The sequence below is a fragment of the Marmota monax genome, unplaced genomic scaffold (genome assembly GCF_021218885.2).
Source record: "Marmota monax isolate L192 unplaced genomic scaffold, Marmota_monax_Labrador192_F-V1.1 WCK01_AAM20220418_F8-fsc00044, whole genome shotgun sequence".
Classification (NCBI taxonomy): domain Eukaryota; kingdom Metazoa; phylum Chordata; class Mammalia; order Rodentia; family Sciuridae; genus Marmota; species Marmota monax.
The window spans coordinates 10471319-10489909 of record NW_026695198.1 but is presented as its reverse complement, the minus strand read 5'-3'; the positions used below and the strand labels follow the sequence as shown (position 1 = coordinate 10489909).

At 40.2% G+C, this 18591-nt stretch overlaps 1 protein-coding gene across 4 annotated transcripts in view; it reads right to left on the bottom strand.

The window, feature by feature from the left end:
* Positions 1-18591, bottom strand: part of Lyn (LYN proto-oncogene, Src family tyrosine kinase) — a 128331-nt gene that overhangs the window by 44709 nt on the left and 65031 nt on the right. For 2 of the 4 annotated variants that reach the window (XM_046428480.2, XM_058574011.1), the window contains exons 2-8: positions 15686-15822; positions 12836-12881; positions 11686-11791; positions 9766-9864; positions 9543-9646; positions 8532-8681; positions 6442-6594 (exon numbers count right to left, since the gene is read on the bottom strand). In XM_046428480.2, coding sequence (XP_046284436.1) covers positions 6442-6594; positions 8532-8681; positions 9543-9646; positions 9766-9864; positions 11686-11791; positions 12836-12881; positions 15686-15817 — 790 coding nt within the window. In that variant the 5' untranslated portion in view covers positions 15818-15822. Of the gene's footprint in view, positions 1-6441; positions 6595-8531; positions 8682-9542; positions 9647-9765; positions 9865-11685; positions 11792-12835; positions 12882-15685; positions 15823-18591 lie in introns of those variants that run through there. The other 2 variants (XM_046428481.2, XM_046428482.2) reach the window with 2 other exon arrangements.

Genomic DNA, 18591 nt, shown 5'->3' with positions numbered 1-18591 from the left:
AAAGATAAAAATCAAAACCACAATGAGGGCTGGGGTTGTGGCTCAGTGGTAGAACGCTTGCCTCATATGTGTGAGGCCGTGGGTTCGATCCTCAGCACTATGTAAAAAAAATAAATAAATAAAAATAAAGATATTGTATCCATTTACAACTAAAAACCACAATGAGACACTCAGCACATTACATTTCTTGAAATGGCTACTGTCAAAAAAAGAAAAAACAAAAAAACCAGTCAATCAACCAAATAAACCATCCCTGCAAAACCCCCAAAATAACAAGTGGTTGTGGGGATGTAGAGGAATCTGAACCCCTGTGCACTCTCAAAGTGAATGTCATCTGATGGAGCCACTGTGGGAAACAGTACAGTGATTCCTCAAAATTATTCAAATAGAAGATCGTAAGATCCAGAAATTCTGTTCCCAGGTGCATACCCATGATAACTGAAAGAGTCTCCAAGAGACATTTATATATCCCTGTTCATAGCGACATTATCCAAAACAGTCCAAAGGTAGAAGCAACCTGAGTGCCCATTGACAGGTGAATAGATAAACTGATAACACACATAGGAGGAAACACTATTCAGCTCTGAAAAGGAAAGAAACTCTGACATGTGCTGTAATGTAAAGAGCCTTCAAGATCCTATGCTAAACAAAATAAGATGGTCACTAAAAGACGAATACTGTGAGATGACACTTATTTGAGGTTCTCAGAATGGTCAAATTCATAGAGACAGAGTAGCATACGGTTGCCGATGGGTTGTGGGAGGGGAGAGTGCGAAGTTAGTGTTAATTAATACAGTTTCATAAAATGAAAAGAAATTCTGGAAGTTAGGGGCACAACACCAAATGTCCTTAATTACCGAACTGTGAACTTAAAAATGGTGAAGATATAAGTTGCATGCGTACTTTCCCACAATTTAAAAAAATCATTATTAGCAAATCTATCCAATGCCTTTTCATAAGATTTTCGCTGTCATTCAGGCAGTTTAAATAAAAAGTAACACTCTATTTTCATGAGACTCCATCTGTGATTTCCCTGCCCCTTTTCTTTACTTAAGAGAGTAGATGAAGGGAATCTAGAGTATGGGAGGATGGGGAGTACTGGAGAACAAAATCTACCCAGTTGTGCTATGTCCAAGTATAAATAGAACACAATGAACCCTGCTTCTATATAATCATATCATAGTGCACTAATTAAAATAATAATAATAATAATAATAATAAGGAGATCCGTAGAATAAAATAAACAAACAGGGAGGGAGGAGGAGAGGGAAAGGGAAGGTACTGGGGAATGAGAATGATCAAATCATGTTATGTGCATGTATGAATATGGCATACTGAATCCCACCATTATGTATCATAATAATGTACCATTAAAAATAATTTTAAAATAACACACTGGGTAGGAAAATTACATGTTTTCCAACACTCTGCCACTCCTCTCTTCTAAACCCCAGTTTCTCCCAGGCACCTGGGAGCATGCTAAATTAAAGTTCTCTAAAATCAAAGGGCAAACATTTAGCATATGGCACAGTGAAAGCCCATGAACAGGAAAGGGTGAGGAGTGGACAGGGGGAATGAGCTGTGGACACAAAGAATTTTCTCAGTCACATGTGGCCAAAGTCCAGGTGCACAATTTTAGCACAGGCTTGAGTCCTGAAGACAGAACTGGGCTGTACATGATTTGACTTCAGTGTAGGCTGCTCCCCTGTCCCCAGTCTTGCTTCTGGTTTTCTGCTGGTTCAACCCTTGGTTTCTTTGGAATGGGCAAGTTGGGCAGGTAAATGTCAGATCTGGGCACTACCACCATGGAGCTGGTAGAGAGTTTATCATTCTATTTGCTAGAAGCCCTCAAAAAAAATGTTAAGAAAATACAAGAGGATTATCTTAATCTCTTCCCCTCAAATTGATAACTTCCCAGATCATCGGGGTGGGGGAGGAAGGGCATAAAACTTTAGAAAAAGATTGATGAGCCAAAAGAATCCCCTGGAAAAAGCCAATTTCCTGTTTCACTATTGAGGCCCCTTAAGTTTTCTAACACTCTCTGACCCTGACTGGTACAGAGAAGCACGAGATAAAGTCTGCCCTGACCCTCACCAGGTACCCTCTGGAAGCTGCACTGACCACGCAGCTGACAATAGCATTTCTGACATAGCAACTGCACTTTTAAAAATGGCATTAATTGAGATACAACTCATACACACACAATCCACTCAAGCAACTGGACTTGCATGGACTTGGCTTCCTGTTACTTATCTCTCAGGTACAGGTGATTTATCCCTCTGCATGCAGTTCTCTGCCTTTATCCTGGCTTCAAGCTAAACCTGAAAAGGTGGAATGAAATTCCAAACCATCATTTTACATGCAGGACGACTACCTTCAGGAGAATGAAGACACCCCCGTTAAATTCCTCTACATTTCTCTTAATGGTAGACATGCAATTCCTTCATGGACAAATATCCCCAGAACGGTCTAATTTCCTTATTTGTAGTTTGATTTCATGACCGAGACTGGAAAGAATCCATCAAAATACAGCTTCCAGTGACTAGAGTCAAGCATGCAAAAATGAAAATAATAAAAACGGAGCACCCAAAGCCAGACTCTGGGAAACACTTCAGATACATATCTCATGGCTCCTCTGAACAGCTGATGAGATGATTGATTGCATATTTCACTGACATGGAAACCAAGGTGAGAGAAGTCAAGTTCACCTGTAGATAACTTAGGAAACAAATGAGTCCAGAACAGTGAGATGCCAGAACAGCCTGGCTTTCTCATTGCTTTGAGTGACCTGAGGTGACTTTTTAAATATTTTTTTAATCATTTTTTATGATGCTAACAATGTCTTTTTTATAGTGCTACTGCATTAAGTCAGAAAACCAATGAAAATGCACCTGGAAGAGAGCATGAGGACACTGTACAGCCCAGACTTAGAGTCAAACATGCAAAAATGCACTAAGAACATAGAGGAGGGAGCATGCAGAGACCTGGATTAAAGGCAGTTTGGGTAATGTGTTTTCCTGCCAGAACTCTCAATAAAGAGGTAACCCTTGAAAAGAAAGGCCAGGGAGAGGAAGCTCCTAATGTGAGCTGCGGAGGTCAGAGCAGGTATGTTTAGGGAGCTAAGCAAGGAGGAAAGAATGCAGCTTTAGAGTGATGTTGCAGCTTCTAAAAGGGCAGAGAATTAAAAATGAGCATGCTGTGCTAAAGCTCTTTGGGGAAAGTTCCTTTTACACCGTTTTGAAGACTTTCCCCGTGGATTATTTATTAATTTAAAAAGGGACTTACAAGTCACCATGGAGAAATCTGGTGGACTGCCTTAAAACCAAATAGAACATCAGCAAGAACAGGACCAAACAGTGTTCTGTGCCTCCTGATGATCACAGAGAACACAGCATCCTATTCCCCAAGGAACAACCTGAGCCACACCAGGAGAGGCACTAGAAAAATCCAAATTGTGGGACCTTCTACAAAACAACTGGCTGGTGTTCTACAAAATGTGGGTGTCATAAGATGAAGACAAGACACAGGGCTGTTCCAGATTAAAGGAAATTAAACTCAGCAACTTAAAGAGACCTTGTTTCAAACTAAAGGACAATGACAAGATAAAGCACCCCTGGGTTCAAGCCCCAGTACCAAAACAAAAACAACAATGGGGAAAAAACCACACAAACAAACCAAAAAAGGAGATTAAGGACATGTCAATTAAGTGCAAATACACTGAGGAAAAGAGGTTAGTGAAAACAGTCACAACAGCATTATTGGAACAATAGGAGAAATTTGAATATGAATATAAACTCTATGTTAGATAGTAGTATGTATCAATGTTAAATCTCCTGAATGTGATCACAGTGTTGTGTAAGATAATGGCCCTGATCTGAGGAAACCCATGCTTAAGAAATTTAGGAGTACAGAGTCCTCATGTGTGCAACTTAGTCTCAAGTGGCTCAACAACATGTGTGTCACACACACACACACACACACACACACACACGATGAAGTAAATATAGCAATGTATGAACAACTCGTGAATCGAGGTGAGCAGTATATTTTGTTCATTATACTATTCCTGCCCCTATTTCTGTGTATTTGGAAAAATAAATAAATAAAAATCTTTCAAGGGGTAAAAAGAAGATGGCAAATCATTTTTTTTTAAATGAGCAGACAACAGTTTTGCTGTTCCTCAAAAAGTTCAACATAGACAAATCCAGTATGATCCAGTATTTACACTCTGTATAAAACAAAGAGACATGGGCTGGGGATGTGGCTCAAGCGGTAGCGCGCTCGCCTGGCATGCGTGCGGCCCGGGTTCGATCCTCAGCACCACATACAAAACAAAGATGTTGTGTCCGCCAATAACTAAAAAATAAATATTAAAAAATTCTCTCTCTCTCTCTCTCTCTCCTCTCTCACTCTCTCTTTAAAAAAAAAAAAAAAACAAAGAGACATGAAAATATGTGTCCAAACAGTAACTCGTACATAGACATTCATAGCAGCAAAATGTCCATCAGTGGATAAACAGATAAATGGATAAAAACACTGTGGCATATCCATACAGTGGAATATTACTCAGCCACAGGAAAGGATGAAACTCTGATATATGCTGTAACTGGATGAACCCTGAAAACATTATGCTAAGTGAAATAACCTAAATGACACAAAAGGACAAACACTCTATGACTCCACTGATATGAAGCACCTCAAATAGGCAAATCGATAGAGATATAACGTAGAATGGTGGTTTCCAGGGGCTGAGGGGAGAACAGAGAATTGTTGCCTAATGAGTATGATGTTTCTTTTGGGGTTGATGAAGCTATTTTGGAACTACACAGAGAGGGAGCTTGCGCAGTATGCGAATGTTCTAAATGCCACCGAATTGCTCACTTTAACACGATTCATTTTATGTTCTGTTAATTTCATGTTAATTTTTAAAAAGAGAGAAGTAAGGAGGAGGATATGGTGATGCGGGAAGGGACCACCTCTACCAAGAGCACTCATGGAATGGACACTCCCAGCCAGTTCTGAGACAAACCAACCAAAACGAAGAATGTGAAGTGATACAATTATGAGTCATCTGAATTCTACCAATTTTGTGAGCTCAGATTTACAGTGCAGTAAGCAATAATTACAGGCTGGGTCAGCAACTCCCATATTTAAAAGACATTCTGGCTCCAGGAGAAAGTATACCAAGCCATGGTCCCAGGGGCTGGGGTTTTGGAGGGGAAACCTCTCCCTCACAGTCTCTGCTCGGCAGTGACATACCCCGGGGCTGCAGTAGGCTGGAAGTTCTCAGTTCCTGCTCACTTGGGGCTGGAGCAGTTTTAAATGCCAGCTGCCCCTTCTGCTTGGAAATCACTTTTGCTTTCACTAACACAAAGCTGGCACAGAGAAAGTGATCCAGTCAGATGTGTACAGACTCCAGAGAAAAGAAAAAAACAACCCTGCTTAATTCTTATTACAAAACAAACTCATATTCACTATAAAAACTTTAGAAAAAGACACGAGTCAAAAGAATTCATTGGAGAAAGCCACTAACTTTCTAATTAATGGTACTGATGCACTTCTTGCCAGGCTGAGAAGGATATATTTAGTGTTAAAGAAGAACTCTTAAATGATGGGACTTTGAGCATTTAAAAAAAAAAATTTTTTTTTTTTTTGGTGGTACTGGGGATTGAACCCAGGGGTACTCTACCATGGAAATAGCTATTCACCCTGTCTCAAAATAAAAACAGGGTCTCTCTCTCTCTCTCTCTCTTTTGGTACTAGGGATTGAACTCAGGGGCACTCAACTACTGAGCACATCCCCAGCCCTATTTTGTATTTATTTAGAGACAGGGTCTCACTGAGTTGCTTAGTGCCTCACCATTGTTGAGGCTGGCTTTGAACTCACGATCCTCCTGTCTCAGCCTCCTGAACCACTGGAATTACAGGTGTATGCCACCATGCCCAACTTAAAACAGGGTCTCACTAAGTTGCCCAGGCTGTCCTTGAACTTGAGATCCTCCTGGCTCAGCCTCCCAAGTAGGTGGGATTACAGGTGTGTGCTACTGTGCTCTGCTCTGGAAACTTTCTTGTTGACCCTCAAACTGCAAAAAATGTGAAATTTCCTATTAAGCCAGTGGATTCTAAACCTAAGTGGATGCGAATGTACATCCAGAGAATCCAATGAGAGAATCATGAAAGAGCAAACGAAACACTCACGTAAACACCCACTACTCCTTTCCTTATGAACATGAAGAAAATACTGAATCAGAAGGAAGAGCAAGAATTGAAGCCAATAGATTCTGCAAGGCAATTCTCAGCCCCCGGTGGACAGAGGAAAGTAAAAGAAATGATGCTTCTGACACAATCTAGTGTCTGGCTCAGAGGCTGAAAGAAACTGGCTTCAGCCCTTCTTTCTCATCCCCTGTAGAGAGGATGTCACCCCCAGAGAGCCATACTTACCCATCCAGACTTCCCCAAACTGTCCAGCACCGAGCCTTTTCACCAACTTAATGGACTCTCGAGGGATTTCCCAAGCATCTTTATCCCATGGCTTCTGTGGTTTGGGACTAATACAAGCCTTCTCCAATCTTCTGCATAAACCATCTGATTGCTCTAATTTGAAATGAAAACAAAGATTAAGAAATGCAATACATGAGAGATTGGTTCCTGGAACCCCTTCGGATACCCAAACCCATAAATGCTCAAGTCCTTTACATAAAATGACATAGTATTTGCACATAACCTACACACATCCTCCCACATACTTTCAGTCGTCTCTAGGTAACTTGCAATACATAACACAATGTAAATGCTATGCAAATAATGGTTATACTGTATTGTTATGCAGATGATGACAAGATTAAGTTAGAATGAATGCAGTACAGATACAAAATTTTTAAAAAATATTTTGATCCTCGGATGATTGGATTATTGGATATAGGACTTGTGGGTGTGACAGGCCAATAGGTAGGCCGGGTGTGGTGGCGCACACCTGTAACCCCAGTGGCTCAGGAGAACGAGGCAGGAGGATCACGAGTTCACAGCCAGCCTCAGCAATGGTGAGGCTGCTAAGCAACTCAGTGAGACCCTGTCTCTAAATAAAAAAATACAAAATAGGGCTGAAGATGTGGCTCAGTGGTCAAATACCCCTGAGTTCAATCCCTAGCAGCACCCCACCAAAGATGAAGAACCAATAGTACATACTTTGTACTTTGCTAATGTTAATAAAGAAAATCTTGAACTGTTATCTTACAATATCTAACTTGCCATAGCCTATAAACCTAAAATGCTGAAAGAGGTATCTTTTGCACATTCATAACTTTCTATATTCTTAAAATACAATTCAAAACATTTGATTTTACTTGCTAACACTCCTAAAATACAAAAACAAAAGCAATATAGTAAACAGACAATATAGTAAACAAAGGCTGACAGGTTGTCATACTTAATAGAATGTGTTCAGACTCCTGAGGCCACATAAGCTGCACATGATAAAAAGGTATGGATGTTGTCATGTCACCTCCCCCAATCCCAGAACTGGGCCAGAGCACTGTAAGCCCTCAGCACTTAGCTAGAAGCCCTAAATGAATGGGAATAACAGGGAGGAAGGACTCCACGAAATCTGAGGTCCCTTGTTCTCTCATCTTTTGGGACCTGAGCAAACCTTCCATGTGCATTCTCTTAGAGCAGGTGGTGGAAAGAAGCAGTAGTGACAACCACTGCACCTGATATCAGTCACATAGGCAAAGGACCTAAAGGTCATAAGCACAGGCTTCACAGGCTGGAAAGTGACACTAGAGACAAAGAATACCGACCTGCTACTTTTAAAGATGTCTGTGGTATTAGTTTTGTTTTCTTCTACCAAGAGTATACATTACTTTTACACACACAAAAATACAGATCTGCATTTCTATTTCACCTATTTGGACACACTGTAAAATTGACATGATACAAAAATAATATATATTTTTCTCTAAGCAATTTCAGAATTTGAATATTAAGTAGCATGGACTAGGCAGGAATGATCATTCACCAAGATCAAGTCTTACTTTGTACAGATAGTCTTCAGTGCATAACAGTTCAACCTGGGATTTTTCTATTTTGTGATGATGTGAAAGCTCACCCATGCACTATTCTGTTTTTCACTTTTATACAGTGCTAAAAATTTTACATGAGCTTTCCAGGCACTCTATTATAAAACTGGCTTTGTTTGAGAAGATTTTGCTCAATTGCAGAATAATGAAAGTGTTCTGAGCATATTTAAAAGAGACTAAGCATAGCCATGAAATTTGGTAGATTAAGTATTTAAAGGCATTTTTCAATGTATACCAATTTTAACTTATAATAGGTTTATTGGGACATAACTTCATCATAAATAAGGGAGTGTCTGTATATTTAATTATAGTTTAATTTAGAATCCATTATAAAATATGATCTGCCAACTTTAAAAAAAGATAAATAAAATGCTTTAGTACAAAAATAGTATTTGATACCTTATAGTTATCATAATGAACATGTTCTGTTTTGTTCCACCTACAGGTTTTACTTACTTTGATAATGCTTAATCATGTCACTGATGCAGGGAAAGGTGATTCGTGGAGAGATGTAATAACCTCCATTATCCAGACTTCTAATTTTGTAGTGCTTGATAACATCACCATGCACAGGGTCATAGTCTCTGACAGACAGAGAGTAGCTTCCTATGGGGGAAAAAGTGTAAGTAAAGTGTATGTTCATATTTTGCAAATAATGGTACACATTTTGCCATAATATATATAAAATACAACCAATTATTTATATGATTTGAAAAGTCCTATAAAAATTCTACTTGACAAACGAAGCTAGTACTATGTTTGCTGTGCAAGTTGCCAACATGCCGTTTTCCTTTTCTGTGACAGTTTTAAAAAATTATTTTCCTGAGCTGGGTGGGGTGATGCATCCCATAGACTTGAGAGGCTGAGGTGGGGGATCCCAAGTTCAAGGTCAACCCAGGCAATTTAGCAAAATATAAAATGTCTCGAATACAAAATATAAATGGCTAGGAATGTAACTCAGTGGTAAATTACCCCTAGGTAATTACTGGGAAAAAAATTTTAGCTGAACAGAAAAATTACTTTGATTTTTCTTTTTCTTAAAACTTCAGGATTTACTATAAATAAGAACCATAAGACAAATCAGCAAGCAAGAAGTGTGGTCAGCCCCAGCCACAACTGTGGCTGCTTTTGTTATTTTTACTACTAAAATGAATCATTTGAGTTTGTTGTTTTCAAACTATCAACATTTCACCACCAGAATTTAGTATATACTTTTTTTTTAGTAGTTCTAGCAGTTTCTAAAAATGATTTCTTTTTTTTTTTTTAGAGAGAGAATTTTTTAATATTTATTTTTTAGTTTTCGGTCGACACAACATCTTTATTTTATTTTCATGTGGTGCTGAGGATCGAACCCAGCACCCCACCCATGCCAGGCGAGCGCGCTACCTACCGCTTGAGCCACATCCCCAGCCCCTAAAAATGATTTCTTAAGTAGTGTTTTAAAAGAGGTCTTAAGTCACTTCCCACCTTTTAATGTTTCACTTTCTCTGATAAGAAAAGCTCCTGCGCTGTTCCCGGGTGCCAAAAGCTGTCGTTCTGCATCTTTCCTGGTTATATCCTTGAAAAACCACCTGTGGAGACATTTTCACTTTCATAGTTGTTATGTTCCAGGGAAGGAAAAGGAGAATAAAAGAACAAGCAACCCCGTGCAGCTAATACCACCACTGGGGGTGACGACATAAGAACTTACTCTTCTGTTTCTAAGGTGTTGACTTTGGCCACGTAGTTGCTGGGGATGAAGCCCTCTCTCTTTGTTGAAAGGGACTTAGCTTTCCACCATTCTCCATGCCTGAAATAAGAACACACATCAGAAATGGTTTATGTGTAAGATTCAAGAACTACAACAGCCATCATCTCACGGTGTTTATTTTGTGGGATGAGGGAAGAGGAGGGAGCATCTCTGGAATCTCAGAATCCAATGGGAAAATTCATTCCCCTTTATGGTACAAAAATATGTTTAGGGATGAAAGCAAAGGAAAATGGCCTTATAACTTAAATGTGGATTTCTGTGCTAGATGCTGCAGAAAAAAATAGTTGGTAAAAATGATTCCCATCTTGCAGAAGCAAAACATTTTGTCATTTCCCCTAGGATAGCTATGAAATGTTTAGAATCCTCACAGAAAAGGGAGACAAGAGAATAATGGGTCATAGTTCAAGTGTTATAAACTTCTTTGCTAAGACATGTAGTTTCCATGGAGACAGATGCCAAGAAGAAAAGAGAGAGAGAGAAAAAAAAAAGCCCATAAAACAAGTCTCATCACCGTGCTACAGCCCTAACCAGCAATGGCAGGAGCAGGTGGCCCCATGAAGGAGGGAGGAACAGAATGGGTCTCTCTGCAAGTCCCAACTCTGCTCATCTTCAAATGCCCCTGGAGGATCCTTATCTGGGATGCATGAAGGACAACTACAACTACCACTATGCCTACTGCACTCCTATCCTGTATTTACACATATAGCTGACCCTCCATATCCACAGGTTCTACATCCTTAGATTCAACCAATCAAAAATCCAAAATATTAAAAAAATTTGCACCTGTACTGAACATGTACAGACCTTTCTTTTTATCATCATTTCCTCAACAATGTAGTCTAAGAACTATTTACATAGTATTCTTCATGGTATTAGGTAGTATATGTAATCTAGAGATGATTTAAAGTATAACAGGAGATTGTGGAGGTTATATGCAAATTCTGAGCTATTTTATATAAGGGATTTGAGCATCCACAGACTTTGATATCAAAGTGGGGTCCAGGAACCAGTACCCCATGGATACCCAGGGACTGTATACATAGACATACACATGCCATGCTTACAACACCCTCTGAGATATATACAGTCATTCTAGTTTCATAAGCAAAGATGACCAAGTATAGACTTTGAGTGCCTTTTCTGGGTCACAGAGCTATCAAGAGGAAGGGCCAAATTGAGGCTCAACTTTATGTTCAACCCAATAGTAAACCTGCTCTCAATCATCTAATAAGGGAATCTCCCCCTCCTTGAGTCTTATCTGGCAAATTTGGGAGACACTTCATGCAAAATCAATAGGAGAAGCAAGCTAGCATAAAATGTTCAGAGTTCCTTATTCTCCTCACTGTCCTGTGCCCCTGTGGTCTGACAAGGGCCACATGTCTGAGTCAGCAACGCAGGACTCAAGGAAATGAACTGTCCAAGCATCTTTACAGAAACGCTGTTGCTAATGAACACAGCTAGTCCAACACTAGGGCTCTGTAGTACCATGACCTCAAAAACCAAATCAACTGGCCCATAAACCCAATCTGAATCTGGCAATACAACCAAATAAAAATGACCACTTAAAGACCATGCAGGTGTTACACAGACTCAAATTTCTTAAGGTGGCACAGCCGGGTGAAGAATTACACCAGGATCTATTCTCAAAGGGAAACTTCCAGAGCGTGCTCACAGCTGGACTTCAAAGGGAAATACTTTGAACCTATTCTTTCCCATGCTGAGGGCTACTGGCAGCAGAAGGGCTGAGGGACCTCATGCCCACTGCAAGAAGTGGGTTTGGGTGTCACTCTGGTCCTGAAAGAAAACCAGGGGGCAGTCTGCGAGAGCTTATGACCTGAGCTGTGGCCTGAGAACACTTACTCCTCCAGGACTTTCATCTTCTCTCCTTTCTTGAAAGACAGGTCATCAGGGTGTATGCCATCATAGGGGTACAAGGCCACCACAATGTCGCCTTGCTCCTCTGGATCTGAAAATGAAGGACACAAGTGAAGACTTTTAAGAATTCATCAGCAGAAAAAAAATTTTTTTTTTAATCCCCATGGGGCACAAAGAAGGAGAAGAAGTGCTGAAGAGGGGTAACTGGATGAGCATGTGAACTTCCTACCTAGCAGAACTCCAGGTCTGCAAAACAATGTGGTGTACATACTGGGTACAGTATGCGTTACTGCAAGGCATACTGACCTCCAACCACGTTTCCTGCTTTCCAGTTATGAACACCCATGTTCCTAAGAGCATTATTCACAATACTAAAAAGTGAAAGCAACCTAAATGTCCATTGATAGATGAAAAGATACAGGGTAGCCAGGCGCTGTGGCGCGCAGATAATCCCAGCAGCTAGGGAGGCTGAGACAGGAAGGTCTCAAGTTCAAGGTCAGCCTCAGCAACAGCGAGGCACTAAGCAACTCAGTGAGACTCTGTCTCTAAATAAAATACAAAATTGGGCTAGGGATGTGGCTCAGTGGCTGAGTGCCCCTCAGTTCAATCCCTGGTACCCCCTCCCCCCGAAAAGGATAAAAGGTGGCACATAAATGCAATGGCATATCATTTGGCTTTAAAAAGAAATGAGGTTCTGACACAGGCTATAATGTAGATGAATAGAGGACATGATGCAAAGTTAAATAAACCAGGCACAAAAGGGCAAATACTATATTTCCACTCATATGGGGGTACTTAAAATAATTGAATTCATAGAGATAGGAAATACAATGGTGGTTGCCAGGAGCAGCCATGAGTGGAAAATGAAAAATTAGTGTTTAACGGGTACAGAGTTTCAGTTTGAGAAGAGGAAAAAGTCCTCCAAAAGGCTCTCAGATGGATGGGAGTGGTGGCTGTACAAAATTGTGAATGTGCCGACCACCATTTAACTCTACAAATGGTTAAAATTGTTAAGATGTAATGTGTATTTATTTTCCACATTGAAAAATAAATACAAACTTCTAGGGCAACTACTTTATAAAGACTCTAACATAAAGAAAAATAAAACAGTAACTATGTTACTAAGAAAACATACCTTTCGTTTGAAACCTCTGTCCTGGTAAAAGCTGAGATTCTGGAACCTATGAGAGAATACTTGTTAGGAAAAAAATTATGCTTAGCCTTTTCTGCTCATGTTAGTGGGGTATATCATTTTTCTAACAGTAGCAAATGCGGTTTGGATTTGCTGGTTTATTAAGCTGGAAAGAAGAGCAGTACAGAGAGGAAATTCTGGAGAGCAATACCACTGCCTACATGGCTCAGTGAAACCCATCTTCTTTCTAAAAGCTGTCATTCGCCCAGGCTGGCTGGAAGTGATCAGAGCTTGGGTCAGTGAGCTGCTATATGCGCACCTCATTGTAATTCTGCCTTTATCTGATAACACAACCCTCATAATTTTCGCCTAGCTCCAACCCTCCAGCCCCTTACACAGAACTGGGAGGTAGCATTTCCGTATGCTCAGTGGTTGTGTAGGGCTTTGGCAAAGCCTCACCTTTTCTCTTGCCTCCTTCTTTCTGCCTAGAAGCAATTGAAGGCTGGAGTCCCAGCAGCCACAGAAACCAAATGCCAGTGACAGTTGAGGGAGAGAAGAAAGTGGCTGAGGTCCTGGTGACTTTGCAGAATTGTCACATCATCCCATTTCTATGCTTCCCAGATTTGTTTAAACACAGTCAGGGCTGTCACTAGCAACTTAGAACATGTCCTAACTGATCCAGACTTTCTTGGGATGACCTCAACTCCATCATGAGGACAGATGGCATCCCCTGCCTTTGTACCTGGGAGGTGTATTATTGGGAAGGACTAGTAGTATAAAAGGCCATCTCAATTACAAAAGTTTTTTTCTCACAATGCATGATGAGGCTAATCAAGGTCTCATGACCTCTTCTAAGGATGGTATATAATAAGGGACTACACTGCAAACCATGTGACGTTTCCATTTCTCTTTGATTAAAGTGATTTCATGGAATGGGACCAAAATGATTTGTACTAAAATTTAAATTTCTGATGAAAGTCAGCCCATAACATCTCTAATTCATTAAGGAGGGAACATGATTCATCAAGGTATCGGAAAATCTGTGGGTCCACGCTATTCTTCAAGAATTTCAAGAAATTTTACACTGATTTGTCAGTCATTTTGATTTGCATAATTAGCAAACAGGATCTAGTTCATATGATTTAGAGGAAATAATTAGGTAAGAAACTAAGTAGTTCCGAAAGCAGCAAGCTGATTGGAAAATATCAGACGTGTTAATGTACAAACATTTTAATATACTTTTTTAAATGGGGTCTTGTTATGTTGCCCTGCAGACTGGTCTTGAACTCAAGGGTTCAAGTGATTCCCTCTACATTCTGAGTAGTTGAGACCACAGGGCATATGCCACCAGCCCTTTTGAATACACTTTTTCTAAGACTAAAACACATATATGCAACTCTTACACCATTGCCCTAGATCTTTCCTTAAAATAGCTATTCTTAGAGTACTGGAGAATCACATCAATTCCATCTCACCCCCTCATCAAACTCCCCTTGCAATCAATTCATGGCGAGCATTTTGGCACACCTGGCAAGGCTGAGAGTGTTATTTATGGCCATGGAATGAGGCCAAAAGAACTGGCTCATGAAGTGAGGGCATCTGTGACCACAGAAGGCAAGGACTAAAATACTTATGGTATACATGAGGGAATTGAAAGATTTCAAACATGTTTACTACTTCTGCTTTCTAACTTGATTTTAATTTCCCTGACTCTGAACAAGAGGAGAAAATGGGCATGTAATTTTGTATGAGTCTACCCTGCTTTTCTGAATAAAAGACATATTCATTCATCATTTAAAAATAAAACAGACCAAAAAATTGTGAGTTTTAAAGCATATAAATTCTGCAGCAGTTAGTGCCAGAAACAAACAGATCCTTTTTATGAGAGTTGTGGAGTCTATAAGAAAACTATTTGTAACTCCATTTCCTCATTTTATTTTCTGTTAATCACATTTATGTAATATATAGTCCTATATCACTACACACTTATGTAGTATGTTCTTAAATTTTATATGTATGTTTATATATCACTAAATTATTAAAGCTACTAATAATCTTATACCATTTGAGTAAATTTATTTTCTAAATGTAATTTTACATAATACATGTTAATTTATCTATCCAGAAAACATATGATAACTTAATAGTATTATATAGTCATTCTTCATTTCCACTACTTTTTTTAAAAAATATTTCTTTTTTAGTTTTAGGTGCACACAATATCTTTATTTTATTTTTAATGTGGTGCTGAGGATTGAACCCAGTGCCTCACGCATGCCAGGTGAGCACTCTTACCACTGAGCCACAACCCCAGCCCTTCAATGTTTTTTAACTAACTCTGACTTATCAGTGTCAATGATGAGGCAGAATTAGATGAGCCTCTCTTAATCCTTTAATTCATTATAACAAATCATGATTCTTTTAATATCTATACTCTTCTGAATCAGTTGGATAAAATGTGATACACCAAAAGACATGAGCACCTATTTTAGCTTCTGACTTGAATCCAGAATTTTCTTGTGCTTCCACACCACTCTGCTGATCTTGTTACCTATCCTCAGTCATACAGCCTATATATGTATTGGGGTCTCTTCACCAATGATATAAAAGTTGTTTTTCCTCTACATATAAAAATGTGGTTAAAGGTCTGTTTATTGCCCATTAAGTGGCCTGGTCATCTCTAAAGGTTTACACATTCTTCAAAGGATTAAGTCACAAAGCACATCAAAAATTATCTGAGGCCCAAGAAATCAATGTGATTTTTTTTGCATGCACATATCACAATTGGGGTTAAAATTATGCAGCCATGCTTGGATCCTGCTGTGGGAATTCTCCCTGAGACTATCTACTTACTGGCCTTTGCTGTTTATTGGACGTTGGATCTCTCACATAAATAGTTCGGTCAGTATTACGTACTGGTTGAGTCTTCAAATCTATTCCATCGTCATTCAGATTGTCTTTCCTTTTTGATTTTATACATCCCATATTTCCTGTCGGAATAGAAAAGCAAGGACATTATTTTACCATTCCAGAACTGGCTTCCAAAATCTCTTCGCTAAAGCAGAATAAAAGGAAGTACTTTTCTTCTTCATCATACTTAGATTAATATACTCAAATGTGGACACTGTTCGCAAATGGGTTTGCTTGCTCATTCATTTATTCGTTCATTCAAAAATATTTATTGAACATCAATGTTTTATCAGCCAGACATAATTCCTCCTCTAAATAGGCTCATAGTCTCGTGGCAAAAATGTGTAAATTTGAATTATGGCACAATGGGGTGGGTCAATGACAGAGGATGCACAAGACCTAAGAGAGGACACGTAATTCAGATAAGAGGAAAAGCACCCGGTCTGGGAAGCTTTCCGAAGGAAATGATCTGTGTTGGGAGGGATGTTGGCCAGTTGAAAGGTCAGCAGAGGGTTTCCAGGAAGAACAAACTTCACATGCAACTACGGTGGCCTCAACATAGCGTGACCCCTTCAAACTGGTTCAACAAAATTACACCTTTAGTCCAGGACTGAGCAGGAAGGCCAGGGCTGGAGAGGAGGCACATGCTGGTACAGTGCTGATGACTTGGCTTTTTTATCCTGAAGACAAGTGGCATATGCCATCTATATTGTAGCATGCAAGGTGAAGGTGAGAGGGCTTGAGATTTCAAGGCAGGTGTGAGTAAGAGTTAGAGTATATAGAGCCTGGCTCCAGCTGAATGTGGCTTGGGACCCAGGAAGATGGTGGTGGCCTTCCCCAAGGCTGAAAATAAAAGAGACAGGTATGGTAGAAAAGATGCTTGTACGAACATCTGGATGATCAAGTCTAAATTATGTTGTGTGCATGTCTGAATATGGCATAATGAATTCCACTGTTACATATAATGATAATACACCAATTAAAAAAAAAAAAGATATCTGAGCCTAGAAACCAGCTGACAAATGACATAGTTATGGCACTGAAAGCCAGGATTGAGACGGGACTCTGGAGGAAAAGCCATCCCAGTGAGTGGAGGGCTTTTGTTGACCCATGCAGAATGACATTGCCATGCTTCTGACATAAAAAGCTGTTCATTGCTTCATTTACTTAATTCTAGGATGGGCAGAGTACTCCACAGAGCACTCTGGATACTGAGAAGATTTGGAACATTTGAACCAGGTGACTCTTGCCTTAGAGCATACCTTTGAAACTACACTTTAAAAGCAAAATCATCTCCATTAGAAGGTCCTACAGAGCAGTGATTTCCACAGAATAGATTCACTGGACACATTCTAGAAAACTATTCTGGGGTCCAGTGGGGCCACGGTTCTCTCTGTGTAATTCTGGAATGCTGCCAAAGTTTGAGGCCAGGTGCTAGAACTTCAGAGGAGAGCAAGATGACTGAGTTTGGGGGAAAAGCGGTGTGAGTCAGACAGTACCTCACGGGGAAGGAATTGTGCTAAGAAACCCCCAGAGCTCCTCTCAGAACTCGGCCCCACTCCCCTTGGCTGCCAGGGGCCTAGCTCTCACATTGTCCTGCAGGATTCCCGCTGGTCTGGGAACTTGGACTTGTTTATCATTTCATTAGCTGGGGGACAACCCTCTGAAGGACAGCCACACCTCTTTCTGAAACTAGCGAGCTGTAGTTCCCAAAATAAAGGGGAAGCAAGTACTTCTTTAATTCAAAACAGCACATTTTTTTCGCCTCATAGGCTAAAGTTTCTGAGATGGAGATGCAGCAAGTGAAGCAGAGATCTCTAGAACTAACTTACAGTTTGCAGGAAATACAGGGGAGAGAGGAACACGATGATCAGAAAAATCCAGAATCTGCTGTATTCTCAAGACAACTAGCCACCCGGGACACTTCTACTAGAAAGGAAAGGGGGCAGGACTATTCCATATTAAAAGAGACTAGAGGGCTGGGTGTGTAGCTCAGTGAGACAGCGCTTGCCTAATGTGTGCCAGGACCTGGGTTCAATCCCCAGCACTGAAGGAAAAGGAGGAGAAGGAGAAAAAGCTACAGGAACAGTATGCGAATTTTAACTGAATCCTGGGAGAACAGGGAGATCTAAAATGCACAACCAGGATAATTGGGGAAATTCAGTTGATTTCAGCATGACACTAGGGGATTGTTGTTAGACTTTACAAATGTGATAATGGTACTGTGGATACAAAGGAGAATGTCCACATCTTTGGAGGCAGAGATGAGCAGGAGTAAGGGTTAAGGTCTCTGTGACTTTCAACACTTCAGCCACAATGAAAAGGGGCAGATGTGTCCAAATATTTGAAAACTGCTCAACCTAGGGAAAGGGCATATTTTTTCATCTTTTGCTATGGATCTGAAATTTTCAAAGTTAAAAATTGGATGGGAGAAAATAAGTGGATATTACGAACAACTATACAAAAACCATTTTAAAAAAATTTAGAAAATGCTTAGAATTTTGGTGTGCGTACATGAAGTCAGGAGACGTCATCAGAGAAGTTTGTTACCAGGCATTCTTTATGTGGCCTGCCATACAGTGTGGGCTTCATTTTAGCAGGAAGCCACAGAGAATTCTCTGAGCAGGAATGACGTGTGGAGAACTCTGCTTCTGAGAGAGAATTCTGCAAGAAGGTGAGCACAGGCTAGCAGGGGGGAATCTATCCCCAGAGGCCAAAGAAATCCAGAAAAAGACAAGATGGCCAGTTGTCTGAGGGCGGTGACCTTGAGAAGAGGCAGGGTGAAGGCAAAAAGCAAGTGGATGTGGGCGGGTGTCAACCCAGGGCACCATATCAAGAGATTGTCATTT